At 37.6% G+C, this 24,229-nt stretch overlaps 3 protein-coding genes across 5 annotated transcripts in view; all 3 read left to right on the top strand.

Annotated features, from left to right (window-relative positions):
- Positions 1 to 4,506, top strand: part of ppp2r5a (protein phosphatase 2, regulatory subunit B', alpha isoform) — a 35,264-nt gene extending 30,758 nt beyond the window's left edge. Inside the window, exon 13 of the mRNA XM_057823123.1 lies at positions 2,072 to 4,506. Within this exon, the coding sequence (XP_057679106.1) occupies positions 2,072 to 2,219 (148 nt within the window). The 3' untranslated portion in view covers positions 2,220 to 4,506. The remainder of the gene's footprint in view (positions 1 to 2,071) is intronic.
- A 329-nt stretch (positions 4,507 to 4,835) lies between these two features.
- opn8c (opsin 8, group member c) lies at positions 4,836 to 13,648 on the top strand. 2 transcript variants are annotated; one of them, XM_057823276.1, is made up of 5 exons: positions 4,836 to 5,135; positions 8,098 to 8,391; positions 9,922 to 10,014; positions 10,147 to 10,253; positions 10,517 to 13,648. In XM_057823276.1, the coding sequence occupies exons 1-5, from the start codon at positions 5,021 to 5,023 to the stop codon at positions 11,024 to 11,026; spliced, it is 1,119 nt and encodes a 372-aa protein (XP_057679259.1). In that variant the 5' UTR covers positions 4,836 to 5,020; the 3' UTR covers positions 11,027 to 13,648. The 2 variants fall into 2 exon arrangements, with proteins under 2 accessions (XP_057679259.1, XP_057679258.1); XM_057823275.1 differs by having other exon boundaries at positions 9,922 to 10,253.
- A 7,077-nt stretch (positions 13,649 to 20,725) lies between these two features.
- The window catches only part of tagapb (T cell activation RhoGTPase activating protein b), a 47,199-nt gene continuing 43,695 nt past the window's right edge, over positions 20,726 to 24,229 (top strand). The window contains exon 1 of one of the 2 annotated variants that reach the window (XM_057822013.1): positions 20,726 to 20,869. In XM_057822013.1, the coding sequence (XP_057677996.1) occupies positions 20,795 to 20,869 (75 nt within the window). In that variant the 5' untranslated portion in view covers positions 20,726 to 20,794. The remainder of the gene's footprint in view (positions 20,870 to 24,229) is intronic. The other variant, XM_057822014.1, reaches the window with a different exon arrangement.

The raw sequence follows: 24,229 nt of genomic DNA, 5'->3' as shown, positions 1-24,229 counted from the left end.
TTAGCCGAAAGCCAACTCGTGGCAATAGTCGTGGCATAGTTGTTGTTGTGTTCGCTAGGTTAAGCGTGTTTAAATTGTGCGTCATCTACGATCTTGTCCGAAAGGGTTAATCCACTGTCAATCGGGGAAGGGGTGTGGATGTGCATATAAGCGGGTCGGCGTCGCGGTAATTCACGGTCACGTTGCCGTAAGAGAGACACACCGCCGGTGAGTTTGTGCACATTTATTTGTATTTGTATTATGTATTTCCACCTTCAAGCTTCAAGCATTGCATTGCATTTGTACGGTTCGGCGTTTCTTTCACGGTGATCGCTTGATATCCTTCTAGTTTGTGTTTTACGTGCGAGAGCCGCTGAGAGGTGACAACAACAAGCATGTTGGTTTTAATGTCTGGCAGCGAATCAGCGAGCGCGCAGGTCACGCAGTGAATCATGGGAAGTGTAGTCTCGGGACAACACTGAAGTGGTGCTTTGTAATCTGTTCTCTTGTGTGGAAAAAAAACTACATTTCCTCACGCCATTAGACGCCACTTCCTGCCGAGAGCCCCAGCCCCGAGAGCCTCGTACTGTTAGCTCCATGTGTTAATAAAGAAACAAAGTTGTCAGCACGTCGTGTGTTCGATACATTTGTAAACAAAAAGCTCATAACAAGACACTTTGCACGATCCGTTTAAGAGACACTGGAATAGTAGGAGGCGAGGAGGAGATCAGCGAGAAGCAAAACTTCACGGTCGAATGTGGCGGCAGTCCGCTATTATTTTGTTGTCTTATTGTTGCCACAATAAAGTGGAGAAAGCCATCCACGACTCATCTCCTTCTTTACCCCCAACATTTTTATATTATTATTTTATATGCACGAGAGCTGCCGGATCTGCCAAAATGAACATGAAGTCCGATTATTATTTTTTTAACAATGTCATCAGATAGACAAAAACATAAAATTATGTGCAAATGCCTGCATCTTCAAATCATGAAAATAATAACAGCCTATATTTTACCAATCTTGCAATCTCGATGGGTCTTGTATCCATTCCATGTCAGGTAGTCTAGGCACATTGTTTGCATCCTGATTAGCGTCTGGCTAATACATGTTAGGTCCAACATAAAATTCCAAGCTCCTCTTCTTCCTCCATCTCTTCAAAAACTTGGATCTCCTCCCTTGCGCTCGATCTATCGCTTATATCGCTGTTCTAATCATTGTTTGAAGGGCTTTGTATGGCGGCCGTATATATGGATCGCTGTTCCCGGTGTGACGTATCACTTCCGGGTTCGTCCCCTTTCAGGCTGGCACTTCGGAAACGCGATTATTTTGTCAAGTATACAACATATAAATTATTTTTTTCATGCTTTATTTGTTGGACAATGTTTAATTACTTTAATTGTGACCCTATTTGGCATGTTATGAAATTACTTCACATTTCTGCTTTAATGTTCGAACCGAAAAATGTTGTTTTTAGCTAATAATTATTTAATACTTGTGGCCACAATATGTTCCCAACATGAAAATATATTCTTACAAATGTTTCAAAATAAATTGCAAAATCACAATATTGACCTTAACCCAAAAATTGACTCCTGGTACACTGCAAATTTATAACATCTTAATCAGATTATTTTTCTTAAATCTAGTCAAATAAATTTCTCAATCTTGTTTTGAGTGTTAAAGACTAGTTAACGGTTTAATGTGTGAGATTATTCAATTTACTTTCAGTAAATATTACTATTTGTTTTTAAGCCCATACATGTGCAAGTAAAAGTAAATCAAGAAAAAATTGCTTTCAAATAAAGTTTTGAACAATATTGTTTCCTGAATTTAGAACATTTCGAACCTTTTTTTTTTTAAGATTAAATATGTTAATCATTGCTTTGAATATGTCTGTTAAGCTTATTTTCAGCTAGCTACTTTTCTTATTTCAAAAAAACGAGTAAATTGAAGCACTGGAAGATAATTTCACTTATTTCTAGTAGATTTACACTGAAAACAAGGGAATTTAATTAATTTAAGGATGTGTGTTTCTGAAGTGTAAATGTATCAGGTTCTAGAGATGAAATGGTCTCCATTTTGTTTTCAGGGAAAAGAAGAAGGAGCAGGAACGCGATGAGCTGTGGAAGAGGTTGGATGAGCTGAAGTTCAGCAACAGCACACTAGAACAGAACAACAGCCACAAGCTCATAAGTGTCCAAAACAACAACAAGAATAGCAATAATAATAATAACTAAGATACTGCAGACTCGGGTCACGGCAGCCAGTGAGAACAAACCATGTGCCAAATAACACTTGGCTTGGATTGGTGTCGTCTCTCCAACTGTCGAGGAAGGATAAACAAAGACGGGCAAAAGACAAACAACACCTCAGCGTTTTATTAAACTCTGTTCGAGAGACTTTAAAGGCCTCACAGAAGATTTGATGTTACCGGCAGTATATTGTTGACTTGTCTGCTCTAGTCGTATGTATTTGGTGTAAATGTTTCTTGGTTGGGGAGGAAAAGAAAAAATTGTGACTTGAATTCAGCAATTCAGATTGTTTCTGTGACCAGCTGAATCGCTCAACAAAGATGTCTATTTTGTACTGTCTTCGCTGCCAACACTTGTGTGCTGACCTTAGTGGTAAAGAGAAGGGTATTGTGGGAGTATAGAGGCAGACGGGACCGCACCCACTCTGAGACATGCTGAAATGTACACTAAAGAGCCTCTATTAGTGATATATGGACTACACACGATCAACATACCAATTAAATATGTCTGTGACTTGGTTTAGTGGGGGTGTTTCGAGTTACCAGTAAATATTGCTCTTCACTGTTAGTTTTACATTTCAGGTAAATGTTTTTTTTTTTTTTTTTTTTTTTATCTGGGAGAAAACGTGAGCAGAACAGCAGCTTTTGAGTATTAACACTGAAGTATTGACACGGGGCTTTCAATTTACACGTTTTAGCCTGAGTTGAGAATTTAAGTGATAGTTGCTTGATTGTGCTAGGAAATACCGTCATGCTGCTGTCATATATTTCAGTTAGTTAAAATATTTTTCAAATGGCTGTTTTCTTAGTGTAAAGCCTGGAAACTAATAGAAAATCCACAATGCATTTGTTTCGTTTGAAATCTGTCTGCGCCCTTGTAGATGTTTGTCACAGAATTGATGTTTCCAGTCTTTATGCAAAGATGTTCAGCGTATAAATATGGGATGTATTTCTGTCATTTCTGAAGATAGGCGGGGAAGCAAAATATTTTTTGTTTTAATTTTGAATGAGGTCTGTAAAAATAATAGAAGCAAATATAAGACATACAGTACTATATTTTTCCAAAATGTTCGTTTTGCTTGTTTTACAAATGGACTAAGCTCGGTTGCCAGGCAGGCTTGATTGTACAATGTTTGTCAAATGGTTATATTTGTATTAGGGATGCACCAGTGCAAGTACAAGGACATACATGTACACTCGAATGCTCCTATTGCCTCTTGCAATTGAAATGAACATGCTAATGATTGAAACAAATATTTTGGTAAGCGTCACTGTGTAGGTTTCAGTGCATTAAACTGTCATGGCTTATTTTTTTAAGAAGGGCCGAGACATAGCAAGCAACTTTGTTGAAGGTGCCCGGCTAGCTCGGCCGGACCCGAGCAGCGTGGCATGAAAGTCGGGCTCCAGGTATTCTGCACTTGCCGAATTTAAAAAAAAAAATTTTTTTAAGGCATTCATGCATCCACACATTACTGAAATTGGTCTTGCTTCACCTGCCTTGAAGGTTTTTCAGGTTGGTTAAGTCATATGGGTGTTTTAGTATCTGAACATTTTTACTTGTTCAATAACACTGTCTTGGTGCATCCCTAATTTGTATGATAGAGGTGAATTAAAGGAAAATGCCACTCCGTTGAAAGGGGACCTATGAATTATGACATTGTTGATTCTGTTCTAAATGTAGTTTCAAAGTATTGATGTAAATGTACAGTAAAATAACATACCGGGCCTACCTGTAAAATACAGTAAGTTTCTACTGTCACGTCCAGATGAGCTATAAAATTAAGCTGTAAGATTCAATAGTGCCACACTGGTGGAATTGTTAAATCTTTACTGTAGTGCTGTCATTGTGCAGGAACAAGAACTGATCCCCCCCCAACCCCCAGATATCCTCTCATTGAGATGTTATGAAGTAGTGAAACAAGAAAATAAACACTTCGTTGTTTTGAGAAGTAAACTTTACTACCTGTTTTTGCTCATGCCAGTCTCCTTATTTAGTTTTATTTTTGGATGTTATGTAATAATAGTCTGCTCATTATGGGTACACCTATAACATAGGAACCACACCCAGATTTTTTTTTTCTTTTGTCTTCATCTGTTCTTTTAAACCTCACATATTTTAGTTCTGGTTTCTCTGATGCCTTTCTGTCACTACTGCATTCCAACGTCAGTTATGTTTTCCTTTCAGGGTGGAAACTGATAGAACCTTATTTGTAATCGCACTATCTCATATTTTTCCCTGGTTTCATTTAATAAAGTCCACTCTATCTTTCTAATCCAATTATAGATCGCGCTTGTCTTTTTCCCCCAACTCCCTGTACTTGCAGTACACCATGGTGACCACGAGATGGTGACGTGATTTCTACTTTCACCTTGCAGTATTTGACTCGTCGTTGTTGACTTCTGTTCTAGAATTTAGTTAAAAGTTTAATTTGTGCCTTCTGTGTGCATGTCATGTTTCTCCTTGCGTGAGAGGGCAGTGTGTAGTTTAATTTCTAATAATTTGAAATAAGCATGCATTGCTCAGTGAACAATGATCACTGATTAGAAGGATCACAGTACAGTAATTACATTCAATGTATATTGCCAAATGGTCACTTGAAGAACTATCAAGCGGGTTGTTACCTTCACAATTATGAATTACTAGGTTTCTTCCATGCAAGCAGTTTGCGCGGAAGTCCCGTTGCCTCGGCAACGAGTCCTGCGCCTTAGAAGAAGTAGCGTGACTGCACTGAAAAAAGTGACATATGGATGGATTTGCCTTGGATGCCTTTCTTTCATTGATTAGAGATGTTGGAGCACATGTCCCGGAATTGCACAAAGGATAACGAGACCAAGTCTTCGTTCACTTCCAAGCTGAGCTTTTCTGCTGACATATGCGTGGGACTTGCCATCCTTTCAGTAGGTATGTGCGCCACTTTATCTCCTTTATTTTTAATTTGAATACTACTATTAAATTACGTTAAAATTATACAAAAATGCAAACTCACGCCAAAAGTTTCTTTTTGAAATATATTGTCATATCAAGTATTACTAAATAACTATTAACTAATTGTAATAGTTTGATTTGTTCTAAATTACGGCATATTACTTTCCCCCCTTTAAAAATATGACGGAAAACACTAAGGTGACTTGAAGTTCCTCTCTGAGACCCCCAATTTGACCAAATTTCAAAATTGTCCTATATGCATGTGTGATACATCATAGGAAAGCTTAAAATCTCTATTTTCTGGGGGGAAATTTTTTTGAACAGGAGAGCATTTAAAAAAAAAAAAAAAATTAAACCGCAAAATCCTAACTGGAGGTGAGAGCACGCGAGAGCAGAATTAAAGGCGCCATGATTTTGACGAGATATTGTTGCGTACTTGTTTCGGTCCAAAAACTCCATGTAGCATGCATAAGCTGATTTTAAAGGGGGGTCAGGTTCCCCCTGGTGGCCGAAAGTTTCATTGCATGAAATTGACTTTCCTATTATATATATATTTTTTTTTATTTAAAATAAAAGTTGTAAAGCAATAAAACTGCAACAAAAATGAATGAACAAAAAATATATATTTTTAGAATGGAAAAAAAAAATAGGGGAGGGCAATTTTATTTTTCAAATGATTTTTTTCTAAATATTTTTTTTTGATTAAAGAAAATCTATTTGGGGATTGAATGATTTAGACACAAATGTCCTACCCATAATATGGCCCAAACACAAGACTTTTTCAATTAAAAATTAAGTGTTCAAATGCAAATTTTTCCATCTCAAATATTTTTTCGCATTCAAAAATGTTTTCTATGATTGAATTTTTTTCTTTTTTTGATTGAAGTGTTTTTTTTTTTTCTAAGCAACTTATTTATTTAATAACAAAGACAAAAACGTCCTAGCCAAAATGTGGCCCAAACACATATCAACTTTACATCAATCAAAAAAGTTGCTTCAATCAAAAAAAAACTTGGCTCCAATCAAAAAATAAAACAATCAAGGAAAAATAGCTTTCACGTGCATTTTTTTGAGTTTCAAATTTATTTTTGCAAACACTTCTTTTTTTTTTTTTTTTTGATTGAAGCGACTTTTTTGGGATTTAAAATATATATTTTGATTGAAGCAACTTTTTTTAAATTGAATAACAAAGACACAAATCTACCTCTATATGGCTCCGCCCAGGGGACACAATTTTTGACTGGGGTAACTACATTGGCATGACACCGGCGGCGTACCATATTCAATGGATGACGATCTTGGCGAAAAGTAAAAAAAAAAAAAAAAAAAAAAAAAAGCTCATTGTCAACTTATTATTATAAATATTCTTGTAAGTTAATTTTATTGCTGACACTGCGTTTCGGGGTTATCAACATGTTGTGCCCCCCCGACCCAAAAGTCAAACTCCGCCTATGGTAGCATGGCTCATCGAATGTCAAGACACAGATGTGAATGGCCACAACCGGAAAATATGCGAGTCATACACACGTGCATTATATGGAAAATGATTTAATTATTTTTGTTCTGATGTTAAAAATGTTGAGAGATGGCTGTGGGTTTAGGCTCAATTTAAGGACTGCATTTATCTGAATTTTATTTTGAATATTTCAGTTATTTGATTTATTTTTTTATCTATATTAACCTAACATTATACTTATGTTCCAATTTGCTAATATGTTTTGAAAAATTAAAATACCGTTCAATGAAGAAAAAAAAATTGACCCAGATACATCAAAGTAACACATTATACAGCTGTAATTGCAATACCGGGATGCTGTGAAACTGGGATATTTTGGCTTACGGTTATTATACAGTCAGAATCGCATACCAGCACATGCTTAGTAGTTAGCCAGCATCGTAGCAGTGTGTGGTTGTGTCACTCATGTGACATGCTGTGCCCCCCCAACTCACCCACGACTGTCCTCTCCAGTCTCCCCATTGCTTGTTTTGAGACACACACGGTAAGATTTTTCTTATCTTGGCATAGGGGAATATGCAATGTTGCTTTTAAACATCTGTGCTGAGTGATAATCACACACTAAATGTAACTCGTAGTGTTAGCATAGCATTCACGTTCACATTAGCATTAGGCAATTTCTAACGTTGAGCATCCTCTTAACCTCTTGGACATCTTTCTTCACACACAGTTCGTGGCGTCTACGTGAGTACTATTCATTGAAAATAATATATAAAATAAACTGTTTTCCTGCTGAGTTTATATTATCACATAATAGATTTGTGGATGCAACAATATTTGCTCGTCTGTCAATGTTCATTCAAAATTGTTGGAAACCTTTTTTGTTAATTCATTTTTGGAGTGAAACTTTCGAATTTTACAGATGAAAATATTGAGTAAACGTTGACTAAAAATAGAGGAAGACAAACACATTTAGAAACGGCTAAAATATGACTTAAGACTAAGTATTATCGTCCAAAAGACTAAAACGAAAATTAAAGGGCTGCCAAAAACAATAATGATTCAAAGTGTTAGAAAATATGCTTGCTTGTCTGTATTTTTTTCTTTAATTCATGTCAGTTGTTCAAATAATTAACAGTAGGCAGTGAACTTGTTTTGACCAAATGATATTGTTTGTCCTAGTGACTAGTACAGAAATTAATGACAGCACTCCCAGCTCAATGTGCAAGTATATATTCAAAACCAAGTACAATGCAAACGCAAGTGAAATAGCAAACAGAAGCTGCTTTGTTGAAAAGAAACAAGCGTGGAGCTCACACTAAATACAACAATGACAAACAATTTCAAGGAGAGTCTTTTATATTCCAGTTTCTGAAAATAGATCATGCGATTTTTCTTACAGCTGTATAGAAAATGGATGGACAAATTGCCCCTGTAAATGACAAAAAAATCACTAATTGTCATCCGTGTGCATTTGTCTAGTGTTCCTTTCCGTTATGGGCAACGGCATTGTTCTGGTGATCTGCTACCGTCGCCGCAACAAGATGGTGGGCTCTGAGCTGCTGTGCGTCAACCTGGCTGTGGTAGATTTCCTGTGCTGCATCTGTTTCTACCCGCTCTCCATTATTTCATCCTTTCACCATGCGTGGCTGGGGGAAAACGTCACGTGCATCTACTATGGCCTTGGCTGCTACATCTTTGGCCTGTGCGGCATGTTCACCATCGCCGCAATAAGCATCATCCGCTACCTTAAGATATGCTACAGCTTGGTTTCGGGTGGGTTTTGGCAAGATTCAAATCAAATACCTGCACTGGTACACGGTGGGCTGGTGGGCTGATCTTTATGGTTTCGAGGTTCCACCTTTTTATTCTACAAGTGAAGTTCAATTTGAAGAATACCAGTCAATCAGAACTTGAGGTTCATTAATATTATCTGGCACAATTGTGATGTGGAGGTACCTACTGTATCTACCCATAGACTTAACTATCAGTTGACAAGACAGCTCCTACAGACATTGCGCCGCCGCTTCCCGTAGCGGTCCTGGCCAGGCAGGTGTCGTGTAAGCTTTCACTGCGATAAACTCAAACACACTCTGCGTTCTAATGCCGGATTTAGGTGGAAACGGGACGGACGTTTTAGTGCATACAAGCAGGCAGGAGTGTCTCTAGTGATTTGGTCAAGGATTCAAGGTAATTCATAAATAAAATAGCACCATCCATGCACTTTGAAATTTTGTGAAAAAAATTAAATGAATGAAAAAAAATTAGCGTAACTTTAGCTTGAGATACTTACGTAAAATAAATGATAACTGCCCAGTTTTTTTTTTTTTTTTTTTTGCTTTTAACCAAGAATCAAAACAGTTTTACGTTCATATCTATAGAAATTCTGGGATTTATGTATTTATTTGCAATAATTTTCAACCTAAAAAGCTAGTTTTGTGATGGCCGCCATGTTGGATTTTGTATCCATACACAATAGCGTAACTTTACATTCAAATAATCAGGTAATTTTCGGCCAACTGCCCATTTTTTGGTTAAAAAAAATGTAATTTAGACATTTCTGCGTCCATGCAAAAAAATCGGCTTTTACATGTTTTATTTTATGTAACATTTCAATCTTAAAATGACTACGGCCAGATAGCCGGCCGGCAAGACGTGCTAAGGCAATAGCGACATCGGAGTTCAACCTAAATAAGTTGTGATTGTACATAGAAAAATGCAAAATTTGCTTTTGTTGAGTAAAATCAAGATGATTCTGCATGCTTTCCTCAAGTATTAGGTGTTCAACAGCTAATAATCGGAAACATGTCAAAATTGCACTAGATAACACAAATTCAAGATGGTATTTTGGGCAAAAACACAAAAACATTTATGTTAAATATTGCTATTGATCCTAAAAATATATCTGCATTTAGTGATTTCGGTGCATCTAGCATAAAATCTGAGAATTTTATAGCCGGTTTAATTTTTGTTATATAAAAAAAATAATCAGAATTTTATTAGGGAATGACGTTTTTTATGCCGCTGCTCATGCAGACTCATACTTGCCTAAGGGAGGTGTGTCTCTTGTTTTAAGTCTCTAGCGGCTTTGGTTTTGAAAATATATTAATTTTAAGTTTTTGAAAATAGACCCCCTACGGAGCGGCCCCGCGCCCGTCTCCCGTCAACTGATAGGGAAGTCTATGATCTACCATGCCTACACCCAACAGAGATGGCAAAAGCAAGAGGCGGGGGATCACCCGCAAACATGTTGAGGACAAACTATCTAGAATATGCTTTTAACAGGAGTCATTTTTCTTCCTGCAGAATTGTGGCTGGAGAAGCCCAACATCAGGCTTGTGTGCTGTGTCATCTGGCTGGTGTCTACAGTGTGGTCCAGCTTCCCTCTCTTTGGCTGGGGTGAATATGTCCCCGAGCCTTATGGACTGTCCTGCACCATTGCCTGGCGAGGCTACCACACCTCAGCCAAGGATGCCTTTTATGTCATTTGCTCCTTTGTGTGCTTTATACTAACCCCTATGCTGTTCATAGTAATGTCACATTGCCAGACACTCTACAAGATCTCACGCTTCTCTTCTTCACTGTCTGCTCGAGGAATCCACAACAACCTGCGACGTGCTGAGAAACGACTTTCCATGGTGAGCAAGGTCTCATATTCAGCTTATCTTAAGCAGTCTGAATTGTAGCACACTATATAGAAGGAAAATCATGGTATTCCTCTTAAGTTTAAAAAAATGAATGTTAGGTTCAGTGAAGGATTTACATTTCCCATAGGTAATGTGGTTAATAGGCAGCACGCGAAGCTTTACATTTTTTGTTGTTGTTGTTATTACCAATAAGTTGCCATCACTTTATCCGTCATTATTTTCAAAGTAATTTTCTTTGGAATTTCTTCCCCCAGATGTTTTTCTGCATAAGTCTCGGCTTTGTCATCGCCTGGATGCCGTATACCATCGTGTCTTTCCTCTTCATATTCCACAAGGAGGACCATTACATGTCTCCTGAGGGCTTCGTTTTCCCTGCCCTCTTTGCCAAAAGTTCCCACGTCTACAACCCGTTCATTTATTTCTACTTCAACAAGACCTTCCAGAAAGAGCTCCGGTCCCTGCTGGACATTATCTGTCCAAAAATGGGAAGGAATCGGGTCAGCGCCCACAACGCTTTAAACATCCAAGCTCCTGATCCCATCCATATCCAACTCCAAGAGAGACCCCATGTCCACAAGATATTTGCTTTATCTAGGAGTTGTACACAGAGCAAAAGCAAAACATCAGGCAAAGATACCAATGGTAACCACGGCCTCAAAAGAAGAGTCAACACCTGTTGGGGGTCGACGCCAGGACGAGCCCCAGTTATTTTGGAGGAAGCAAAGGTCAACAATCCTTTGCCTCTGTCTGTAACCTCTGTTTAGACAAGGGTTAAGCCCCAAGTCGTTATGCGATTAAGCCAAAAAATATCATTTTTCAAGTGTCGTAAATGTGCACCACGGAACGCGGCTATTTTGCAACCTAAAAAACTGGAGCTTTTTAACTTTTAAATAGTAGTCACTGTGTAGCGTTACAAGAAAAACTAGCAGTGAAGACTCCCTCTTAACCTTCTGTTAAAAACCTGGCTAAATTCAGCACCTCTCTGTGGGCAAAAAAAAAAAAAAAGTTCAGAGATTTTATTTTATTTTATTTTTCTTTTCACAGAAGAGTAGTTCTACTTAGCTTTACTTTGTACTTTTACGCGAGTAGTTTTGTGAAGCAGAAATGCAATGAATTATTATTATTTATTTTTCAGAGATGCCAACAATGGCGCTACGAGATGCTGACGAATGAGACGTTGCAAACAATGATCACATGACTCCATTATACCATTTACACTCCAGCTTGCGGCCTGTTTAAACACGCGTCCTTAAAGTGCCTGTGACAGCATAAAAAAATCTTATAGTATTATTATGTGAATTAGAATCATATTTTGAGATGATTCGACTATATACAACAATTTGGCATAGCGCAGATGACAAAAAAATTGTCTTTTAATCTGTTGTTTAGACCCGCCTGTCATTATAGTGCTCTAGCGTTCGCAGCTGGATGATGACGTCAGCAGGGTCACGATTTCATCTGATTTAGAATTCAGCCCATTGAGATTAAGGGGGAACATTCAGAACGAGGAAAATGCGACGAAGAGAGCAGCAAAATGTCAATGTTTCAATCTCTCTACGCCGATATTTTTACAGGATATTCTTTTTGTCCAAGTATTTTTTCCCTAATTGCTAAATAAATGGTATGGTCATGACAAATAAGTCTCTTGCTAAATGGAATATGAAATATTAAAAATGCATTCATTTAGTATGACAAGGCAAAATTACTGCATAATGGTCAAAACTGCCGACGTCTTCCTCTCCCAAACGGTGTTTAAAGGCACCGGAGTTAGTCCGGCTTTTGTCATTTGCCTGCCCCGGCTTCGGAGACTGAGGAAAGAGCATGAACAAAACAGGAGGCATGACAGTTCGCCCACAAACCTGAACCAAGCAGCTTTTTAGTCTTATTCTCGCCTTTCGGACTCATGTCACACACGGCGGCGGGGTTGATTGTCGTCACCGATCGGCCAGCCCCCAGTGGTGAGCAAGTTTCGGCTCGCCAAAAAGGCTCACATGCCTCTCCCTGGTGCAGCAACAAAAGCCTGCAGCACATTGGGCTTGCGTGATGTAAAAAAATAAATGAAATAATCCACAAAATCAGCTGAATCTGCACTTTTTCTGCGTCCTGTAGTATTGGCTGTACACTGAAGATTATTGTCCCGCTGACGTCACATTCGCATTCTTCATCAATCTAGGGAGTCACTCATTTTCATGGACCAGGATTAAAAAAAATTAATAAATATATTGATCGCTTCCACACAAGCGGTCCATTTCATTCAGGAGCATAAAATACCGTGTGTAATATACTGTATAGTAAACATGCTTTTTGCTGTCATAGACACCTTAAAGTACTGTTAAAAAAAAAGTGTTATTTGACATGGAGCGCTGCCGTCAACATGTCTTGAAAGCGCGTATTTTAACCTCTCGCCGCAGTTTTTATTTGGGATCGATTGACTAAAGAAAACCAGACATATCATCCTTTTATTTCATAATAGGAAATTTGTTTTCTCCACTAAAGAACACTCATGCTATTTCGACGAATGATGCCAAATTTTAGGATTTTTTTTGTCTCTCGCTGGAATTCAATGATTAAAAAAAAAAAAAATTCTGTTGCTTAATGTGGTTATGTAATAGGTTATAGTCTTGTTCTTCTTCAAAGTATGATAATAACCGTTCATATGAATTACAAAAAAAAAAAAAAAAAAAAAATCAAACATCGTAAGCAGTCACTCACAGTGTTAATCATTACTTGAGTATACTTTTCACAAAATAGTTTTTTATTTCTTGGATGACTAATTTTACTTGAGGAATATTATTTTAAAGTAACGCTACTCCTCAGTAACAGTAACGTGTGGCTACTATAACAACCTCTGAAATTTGATGTTCTCCTTTTTTTCTCACAGCGGACTAGTGCAAATTATGACATATCTCCTCTCTATTGCCTTGTGCCTTGAAGTTGTGTATACTGTTTAACTATATTTAGTTTTGTTTTTAAATGTGCCATTATTTCTTGGACCTATCAAAATTTGTATACAAACTTTATTTGTATCTGTCGAAGGACCCACTTGAGAATTAGACGATGCATTTGTCTGTGATAAATATTCATCAACATCAACCCAGTCCTGAAATGTTGAAAATTGAATTTTATGTGTGTAAGGTATTGTATTTCTCGTAATGTGTGCTACTGCTGTGCCTTGTGTAATAATAATAATAAAAAAAAGTGCAGATATTTAAGTAGTTTTAAATCTAAATTACGGTTTTCCTTGATTGCTTATACACATTTCTTGGTACTTGAAAAGCAATGGCCACAATCCCCGCTTTACACTCAAAAAGCAGTGGTAAAACACATTTTTCCTGCCTTAAACCACTACACACTGTCCTCTACATTTGGTCCAATTTTCATGAGATAACCTTCTTATTTTCACATGTCATTAAAAATTCTAAATTGATTTACTCTACTACTGCATACACTCGTATGAAAAACTATCGGAACCTTTTGGAATTTCTGACATTTCTGCATAAAATTATCTTCAAATGTGAGCTGATCTTTGTCAAAATCACACAGATGCAAAACAGCGTCTGCTTTGACTAAAACCACCCCAAAGTTGATAGGTTTTCATATTTTAATGAGGATATCATGCAAACAATGAAAGAATGGGGAAAAATAAGTAAGCGAACCCTCTGCCTGAGGAGACTTAAAGAGCAATTGATACCATTTTTACCAAACAATTTAAGTCAGGTGTGTACCCAATCAATGATGAGTGGTTTAAAGCTGCCCTGCCCACTATAAAACACACACCTGGTAAGAATTGTCTTGATGAGAAGCATTGTCTGATGTGCATCATGGCTCGGTCAAAAGAGCTGTCTGAAGACCTGCGATCAAGGATTGTTGATTTGTATAAAGCTGGGAAAGCATACAAAACCATCTCTAAAATTCTGGATGTTCATCAATCGACAGTCAGAGAAGTTGTCTACAAATGTAGAGAGTTTGGCACTGTTGCTTTTCTCCCAAAGAGGGGCCGTCCACCAAAGATGACGCCAATAGCTAAGCGCAGAATACTCAGAGAGGTAAAAAGGAACCCTAGAGTGTCTGCTAAAGACTTACAGAAATCACTGGCACAGTCCAATATCTCTGTGCACACATCAACTATATGTAAAACTATGGCCAAGAATGCTGTTCATGGGAGGACTCCACGGAGGAAACCACTGTTGTCTTTTAAAAAAAAAAAAAAAAAAAAAAAAAACATTGTTGCTCGTTTAATGTTCGCAAAAAGGCACTTGGACACTCCACAGACGTTTTGGCAAAATATTTTGTGGAATGACAAAACCAAAGTTGAATTGTTTGGGAGTAACACACAATGTCATGTGTGGAGGAAAAATGGAACAGCTCACCAACATCAACACCTCATCCCCACCGTGAAGCATGGTGAGGGGAGCATCATGATTTGGGGCTGTATTGCTGCCTCAGGGCCAGGATAAGTTGCAATCATTAATGTAAGAATGAATTCAAAAGTTTTGAGGAAAACCTGAGGCCGTCTGTCAAGCAGTTGAAGCTAAAAAGAGGATGGATGCTGCAATGATCCGAAACGCAGAAGTGAATCAACTTCAGAATGGTTTCAGAAGAACGAAACACAAGTTCTGGAGTGGCCAAGTCAAAGTCCAGACTTGAAACCCATTCAGATACTGTGGCATGACCTAAAGACAGCGACTCATGCCAGACATCCGAGGAATCTGACTGAACTACAGAACTTTTGGAGAGAAGAATGGGCCATAATTAGTCCTGATTGATGTGCTAATTGATCTGCATCTACAGGAAGTGTCTGGTTGAAGTTATTTCTGCCAAAGGGGGGGTGGCACAAAATATGAAAAGTGATGGTTTACTTATTTATCACACTTCCGTCATTGTTTGCATACTATCCTCATTAAAATATGAAAAACTCTAAATGTTTGGGTGGTTTTAGTTAAAGCAGACAGTTTTTTCATCTGTGTGATTTTGACAAAGATCAGCTTACATTTGATGGCGATTTTATGCAAGTCATGCAAGGATGAAGCGTAGTTTTTGTTGTTGTTGTTTTTTGTAACAATAAAGAAAATCATTCTCTTGATTTGTGTGAAGACCATTGTATGTGCAACTTTGTGTTTGTTGGGATGCACATTGTGTAGATTGTTGTTGTGGAAAAATAAAATATATGTTACCGTGCAAGCTGTTGTGTGTCCTGAATGTAACAATATTCTAGAATATTTTACAACACACCTGTAAAAAAAAACTAAAAACAGAGCAAAAGCCATTATGAGATGGATGTAGATAATGTTTTCCATTCATCACAGTGTTTTAGACTGAGCACATCAGTTTTCAACTGCTCATATTGTAAATGAATATTCATATTATGGCTTGTTCCTTTTGAGAATAAAATACTTTTTCAATGTAAACTTGAATTTTGCAGACCTGAGGGGTTTTGCCAATTATGTGTGTTGGGTTGTAAGATTGAGGCATGCGTTCAGAAAATGTATGCATGGAACTGAGAAAAACTGTAAATCTGCATTGTATGCCAGCTGTGGTCAGTCTTTTGTGACATTAGAAAGTTTTAAGTATGAACAAGTTAAAAAAAAATCACTCAAAAGAGATAGGCCTCTGATGATTTGACAGATATACTAGTACATATCTACCAAATTCCATTCTGATCGGTCCACAAATATTGGAGTAGCAATTCAAAGTCTGCAATTAAATAATGTACGGTAACTAATCTGCGTTCAGACAAAACTCATTTTTAAAAATGGACTCTGAGGATCGATTCGTATCCATCCCTACGACCATTCCAACTAAAATTATTTCTGACCTGTCTACGAATAACAGGGAATAGCAATTTTAGTTACGCTGTCAAGAATGTAATTAATTATCCCTGAGACAAAAATAAAATAAAATAAATCAAATTGCGATTCCTTCGTTATTCGGGGAAGCCTAAGAATGAAATTTATTGGTATGTTTTGGGTTAGTACATAGACGACATCGATTCTCGGAGCTGGACGGATCAAAATTTGGAAGATATATCATAGGGATATATGCATCGATCCTCAGAGAACTTAAAAAAAAAATTTAAATTACATTAGTTTATTGCTGTCCGTAGGTTCTGAATTAGCCAGTAGAGGGCATACTTGTTCTTTCGGACTATACGTTGCACCTGAGTATAAGGCGCACTAGCCAAAAAATGCGCAATGAAAAGGAAAAAAACATATATCTGTCGCACCAGAGTATAAGTCATATTTTTCGGGGGAAATTTTCATGATAGAATCCAGCACCAAGAACAGACATGTCATCTTGAAAGGCAATTTAAAATACAATAGAGAACAACAGGCTGAATGGGTGTGCGGGATGCTAACATTACATGATGCTATAAGTTAGATTGGGCCTAAAAAATCCAGCCTTACCCGACTGGCCCGTGGGTATTAAAGCATGATGCGGCCCGAACCCGATCAATTAACTTGATTTGCTTGCCCGAGCCGGAAAACCCCCCAAATTTGATGTTTTATTTGTAGGCACGTGCCCGAAAAAAAAAATAAATTATGTTTTACGCGATGTGTGGTTGCGTTTTGTGTGATCACATTTGTGACGATGCCGGTGCATATATGTATAATGATAACAAATTAAAACCTGTGTTTTGTAATGAATTCTCCCAGTTAACAGGACTGTAAGATGGATATTCAATAAACATTAATATCTTTTATATTTGCGTGTCTGTTCTAACAGGCGGATAGTGGATTTGACATTTATTTTAATCTCCTCGAGTTGGCAGAAAAAAAACACACGTTTTCTCAATGTTTAAATCGTCTACATATTTTTATGATCATTATAAATGCATTTACACAACGAAATAATGCTGGAAAAGTTTGTTAAATATATTTCTCGAATGAGACCAAGGCGCCACATTCGTTTACATTCAGTGAAGCCGACACAGGTTTCCGTATAGCACCTTCAACAATCAATTTGAATCCTTTCCGTATCCCACTCCTAATGTTGTTTGCTTTTCAATTCCCCTGTCTTTAGTTTGTTTTTCACTTCTATAGCTGTTCCATATCGAAAAGGAAATACCAGGATGCTCAAGGAGGGCGCCAGAGGGGAAGATTGAAAAGAGAGCCACTGCGTTCATGTGCGCAGGCATGCACAGCACCTTCTCTGTTTTATCCAAATTATTTATTTTATTTAACATCCATACATCGTTTCAGTATAAATATATGAATATATATTTATTTTTTTAAAAAGTTAGCGAGAGAGAAGTCAGCCCGACACGACTGTAAATAATCACACATAAGTCGCTCCAGAGTTAAGACGCACACTCTGCCAAACTATGAAAAAAACTGCGACTTGTAGTCCGAAAAATACAGTATACAGATAGATCCCGAGTTACGGCATACCTACCTTAGGTGATTTCGTCTTTACGACGCCGGAGTCTCCTCTGCTATTTCATCTCCGGTCAGTTTTTTAAAAAAATATAGAGAGAGTATATAGTATAATGTTGACTTTTTTTCATGACTAATTTTCATTACCATTCTGGTTGTGGCAGCCTTGGAAGCCGCTAGGTCATTCTTCACCTGTAATACAGTATGTCATCACAGGCCTTGCTGAGGCTGGTGTGGACTCCAGCGATAGCGCTGACGGCAGCAGTGGCCAATACCACTGATCTTCTTTGGCTTTCCAGTACTTTCATGATGATCGGAAGAATCAAGTGGGCTCCGAGCCCCTGCAGAAGAATCGCAGCCAGCAGCACAGGAAAAAGATACACATCCTCGATGTCTTCAACTTCGAGTGTGGTCAGACACAGCGGTCGCCATCTTCCCCAGCTATCCTCCACAAATCCAGACTTGAAAGTGTTGCCTGGGCATGGGCGTTGTCCAGGTTCTGGTCCCATTGTAGAGTATACAGTGCCTTGCAAAAGTATTCGGCCCCTTTGAACCTTGCAACCTTTCGCCACATTTCAGGCTTCAAACATAAAGATATAAAATTTTAATTTTTTGTCAAGAATCAACAACAAGTGGGACACAATCGTGAAGTGGAACAACATTTATTGGATAATTTAAACTTTTTTAACAAATAAAAAACTGAAAAGTGGGGCGTGCAATATTATTCGGCCCCCTTGCGTTAATACTTTGTAGCGCCACCTTTTGCTCCAATTACAGCTGCAAGTCGCTTGGGGTATGTTTCTATCAGTTTTGCACATCGGGAGACTGACATTCTTGCCCATTCTTCCTTGCAAAACAGCTCGAGCTCAGTGAGGTTGGATGGAGAGTGTTTGTGAACAGCAGTCTTCAGTTCTTTCCACAGATTCTCGATTGGATTCAGGTCTGGACTTTGACTTGGCCATTCTAACACCTGGATACGTTATTTTTTTAACCATTCCATTGTAGATTTGGCTTTATGTTTTGGATCATTGTCCTGTTGGAAGATAAATCTCTGTCCCAGTCTCAGGTCTTGTGCAGATACCAACAGGTTTTCTTCCAGAATGTTCCTGTATTTGGCTGCATCCATCTTCCCGTCAATTTTAACCATCTTCCCTGTCCCTGCTGAAGAAAAGCAGGCCCAAACCATGATGCTGCCACCACCATGTTTGACAGTGGGGATGGTGTGTTCAGGGTGATGAGCTGTGTTGCTTTTACGCCAAACATATCATTTTGCATTGTGGCCAAAAAGTTCAATTTTGGTTTCATCTGACCAGAGCACCTTCTTCCACATGTTTGGTGTGTCTCCCAGTTGGCTTGTGGCACACTTTAAACGAGACTTTTTATGGATATCTTTGAGAAATGGCTTTCTTCTTGCCACTCTTCCATAAAGGCCAGATTTGTGCAGTGTACGACTGATTGTTGTCCTATGGACAGACTCTCCCACCTCAGCTGTAGATCTTTGCAGTTCATCCAGAGTGATCATGGGCCTCTTGGCTGCATCTCTGATCAGTTTTCTCCTTGTTTGAGAAGAAAGTTTGTAAGGACGGCCGGGTCTTGGTAGATTTGCAGTGGTCTGATGCTCCTTCCATTTCAATATGATGGCTTGCACAGTGCTCCTTGAGATGTTTAAAGCTTGGGAAATCTTTTTGTATCCAAATCCGGCTTTAAACTTCTCCACAACAGTATCTCGGACCTGCCTGGCGTGTTCCTTGGTTTTCATAATGCTCTCTGCACTTTAAACAGAACCCTGAGACTATCACAGAGCAGGTGCATTTATACGGCGACTTGATTACACACAGGTGGATTCTATTTATCATCATCGGTCATTTAGGACAACATTGGATCATTCAGAGATCCTCACTGAACTTCTGCAGTGAGTTTGCTGCACTGAAAGTAAAGGGGCCGAATAATATTGCACGCCCCACTTTTCAGTTTTTTATTTGTTAAAAAAGTTTAAATTATCCAATAAATTTTGTTCCACTTCACGATTGTGTCCCACTTGTTGTTGATTCTTGACAAAAAAATTAAATTTCATATCTTTATGTTTGAAGCCTGAAATGTGGCGAAAGGTTGCAAGATTCAAGGGGGCCGAATACTTTTGCAAGGCACTGTATCTTGTCCAGGCACTCAGTGAGCAATTGACCAGTTCCATGTCTTTACAGAATGACACAACACTACTATTAACAAACAGTCAACTGTCTGTACGTTTACAGAGCCAAATGGTTGATGGATTACCTGTTTATTGTTTCATTTGATAGGTTTCGTGTGCACGTAATAGTATAACATGATATTCTGCGGGCCTTTTAGCTGGCTGGCACCAAAGGGGTTGTCTTTTTTGAAAATGGCTGGCATTGAATGTGTTAAGGATATTTGGTAAAAAAAAAAAAAAAAACACAACAAAAACCAATTGGCTGCTCTCTGGGAGTTCAACTGTTTAAATGAGAGAATCATAGACCCCACTAACAAAGCATTCATTTAGCTGCCATCTTGCAAGTTTTAGACAGAGTACATATGGACCAAAAAAATTTTAAAGTCCGATTCACACCACCCATATGTCATTTACTGTACATTACTTTACAAGCGTGACTGAAACCACAAATTTCTTGCGTCTTTGAACACACACTTGGCCAATAATGATGATTCTGATTAAACTGATTCACAGGATCCCTGGCAATCAGTTTAGGTTGTACGGCTTACCTTTTACTCAGAGGCAGCTGGAACAGGCTCAAGTTCTCTTGAACAAAATGAACACCATAATTAATTTTTGGACCTGACTTTATCAGCTTTCATTCAGTCCCACACAGTGGTCCGAGGAACAGAAATGCACATGTATCAATGGGGAAGGTAGGTGGGATGGAAGGATGAATGGCGAGGGAGCGGGAAGCTGGTATCAGACTGACAACATAGCAGCGGGTCAAGCACAGCCCCCCACTGCCCTCTTTTTTGTGCCAGTCGGGCCTCCATTGTCACTGTCCTGACCCTCATTAGCACCAGTCGGGGGGAGTTTGAGAATCATTTCTGTTATTACTCACTTCCAATACAGCCCTTGAACTTAGCAGTCCTTTCCCCTTTCCACATTCAGTGTGTCAAGCAGGGTGCAGCTCCTCACAAATTGCCAGCATGGACTTTTTACTTTATGGAGGCATCTCAATGAGGAGAGGAAGCTATGACGAAGCTGCAGCCTCTCTGCGACCTGTGAGTAGTATTCTGCCGTGGATGCACAGAGCTGATGTTTTAGAAGAGATATGTGTTAAAGGGGCATAATATTGATTGGATTTTTATTAAAGCAAATTTAATACAGATGAGACCTTTCCAGAAAATGATTTCCTTTGGGATTTGCAAACATGCTGGAGGTGAAAAAAGAGCCATTATAAGACATACGGTAACTCAGATACTTGTTAAGGAATATGAAAAAGATGTGACATTGTAAAACTTGAAACTATGAAGCTAGGAAAGTACCAAGAAATAATATAGATTATATTCCAAGAAGGAGATTGGGGTGCATAAATCAAGAGATATGGTAAACCTTAACATTAATAGTTTTTAAAATTATGAGGGGAATTAGTTACAATGTAAAGATAGTTCACAGAAAATATAGGCGTTTGCTGTTGGCTGACTATGTACTTATTCATAGACTTGACTATCAGTTGACGGAAAACTGGGCGCGGGGCCGCACCGTAGGGGGCTATTTTCAAAAACTTAAAATTCAAATATTTTCAAAACCAAAGCCGCCAGTGACCTTAAACCAAAACAGGCACCTCCCGTAGGCATATATGAGTCTCCATTAGCAGCGGCATCAAAAATTTGAAGTCATATAATATCATATAAATTTCTGCCCGAAATAGCGACTTAAATCTTTTTTATTTCGTGCAAATTTGACATAAGTTTTCAACAGCTAATAAATCACTCAATTTTTATACCGGAAACTTCATACTTGAGGAAAGCATACAGAATTATCTTTAACTTTACTCAACAAAAGTAAATTAGGCATTTTTCTATATGCAATCACAACTTATTTAAAATGTCTATAATATTCTCAGATTTTACGTTAGATCCACGAAAATCACCAAATGCAGAGATAATCACCCATATTTTCAGGATCAATAGCAATATTTAACATATCATATAAGTTTCTGCCCGAAATAGCGACATAATTTTTTTTTTTTAAATTTAGTGCAATTTTGACATAAGTTTTCAACAGCTAATAAATCACTCAATTTTCACACCGGAAACTTCATACTTGAGGACAGCATACAGAATTATCTTTAACTTTACTCAACAAAAGTAAATTATGCATTTTTCTATATACAATCACAACTTATTTAAAATGTCTGTAAAATTCTCAGATTTTACGCTAGATCCACAAAATCCCCAAATGCAGAGATAATCACCCATATTTGCAGGATCAATAGCAATATTTAATATATCATATAAGTTTCTGGCCGAAATAGCGACTTAATTTTTTTTTTTTTTTTTTTAATTGAGTGTAATTTTGACATAAGTTTTCAACAGCTAATTAATCACTCAATTTTCACATCGGAAACTTCATACTTGGGGAAAGCATGCAGAATTATCTTTAACTTTACTCAACAAAAGCAAATTATGCATTTATCTATATACAATCACAATTTATTTAAAATGTCTATAAAATTCTCAGATTTTACGCTAGATCCACAAAATCCCCAAATGCAGAGATAATCACCCATATTTTCAGGATCAATAGCAATATTTAACATATCATATAAGTTTCTGCCCGAAATAGCGACTTAATTTTTAAAAAAAAATTTCAACAGCTAATTACGGTAATCACTCAATTTTAACATCGGAAACTTCATACTTGAGGAAAGCATGCAGAATTATCTTTAATTTTACTCAACAAAAGCAAATTATGCATTTTTCTATATCCATTCACAACTTATTTAAAATGTCTATAAAATTCTCAGATTATACGTTAGATCCACAAAAATCACCAAATGCAGAGATAATCAGCTATATTGTCACGATCAATAGCAATATTTACCATATCATTTAAGTTTCTGCCCGAAATAGCGACTTTTTAAAAAAAGATTTTCATTTAGTATAATTTTGACACAAGTTTTCAACAGCTAATAAATCACTCAATCACATCGGAAACTTCATACTTGAGGAAAGCATGCAGAATTATCTTTAATTTTACTCAACAAAAGCAAATTTTGCATTTTTCTATAGACAATCACAACTTATTTAGGTTGAATTCCGATATTGCCTCAGCACATCTTGCCGGCTTCTAGATTGAAATGTTACATAGAAGAAAAACACATAAAAGCCGATTAAAAAAAATTTTTTTTATAAGGACGCAGAAATGTCTAAATTACTAGCTTTTTGCCAAAAAACAGGCAGTTGGCCAAAAATTACCTGATTATTTGAATGTAAAATTACGCTATGGTGTATGGAATATTAATCCGGCATGGCTGCCATCACAAAATAAATAAAAATCTTGGAAATAAATGTGTAAATCCCTGAATTTCTATAGATATGAATGCAAAACAGTCTAGATTCTTGGTTAAAAGCAAAACCTGGGCAGTTATCATTTGATTATATATCTTGTCACGTAAATACTTCAAGCTAAAGTTACACTCATTTTTTTTTTGCATTTATTTCAGTTTTTTCGCAACATTTCAAAGTGCATTCATGGTGCTATTTTATATAATCATTACCCTGAATGCTTGACAAAATCTCTCTTGAGACACTCCTGCCTGCTTGTAGGCACTAAAACCTTCGTCCTGTTTCCACTTAAATCCGGCATTAGAACCTACTCAGTGTATGTTTATCACAGTGGAGGCCGCCACAACCCTCTGCCTGACCCGGCCCCTACAGGAAGCCGTGGCGCAATGTCTCTAGGTGCTGTTTCGTCAACTGATGGTGAAGTCTATGGTCTTATACACAGAATCTTGATTAAAACTTTAACAACTTTACGTACTTAAAACAGTACAATTATAGACTACAGTTAAGTCAGGAAGCTGGAATAAAATATTATTTTCAAATGAAATAGTCATCCATTTTGTCTTTATTGTTACTTAGTACATGCCTAAAACAACTTCAAGTTAAATCGTAATGGTAACTGAAAAAAATGACATTTATCCGATTAATCGAGTTGTCGTTAAATCAATCGTCTGATTAATCGATTACAAAAAATAATCGTTAGTTGCCGCCCTACAACAAAACATCCCCACCTCATTTGAATTGGACGCTATTGTGTATTGATACAAAATCCAACGCGGCGGCCATCACAGAAACAAATTTTTTTGTAAGTGAATGCGAAATTGCCAGATTTTCTATAGGTATGAAAGTAAAACAATCTATTTTCGCAGCGTGTTTGAGCTTATCACAGTGAAAGCTAATTATGATCATTTTTAAACATGTTACTGTCCCACCAAGTTATTTTTGAACAAGAATAAAGGAGAAAAATGATTGGCTTTATTAGCCCACTCAGATCCGCTGAAGCTGCTCACTTACACACAATGAGTTGCCACAGCAACTGTTTAACAAGTTAAACAATGATTGATGCATGCGTCG

The sequence above is a fragment of the Corythoichthys intestinalis genome, chromosome 19 (assembly GCF_030265065.1).
Source record: "Corythoichthys intestinalis isolate RoL2023-P3 chromosome 19, ASM3026506v1, whole genome shotgun sequence".
Classification (NCBI taxonomy): Eukaryota; Metazoa; Chordata; class Actinopteri; order Syngnathiformes; family Syngnathidae; genus Corythoichthys; species Corythoichthys intestinalis.
Note: the sequence above shows the minus strand (reverse complement) of the source record. Positions and strands in the feature narration are given on the sequence as shown.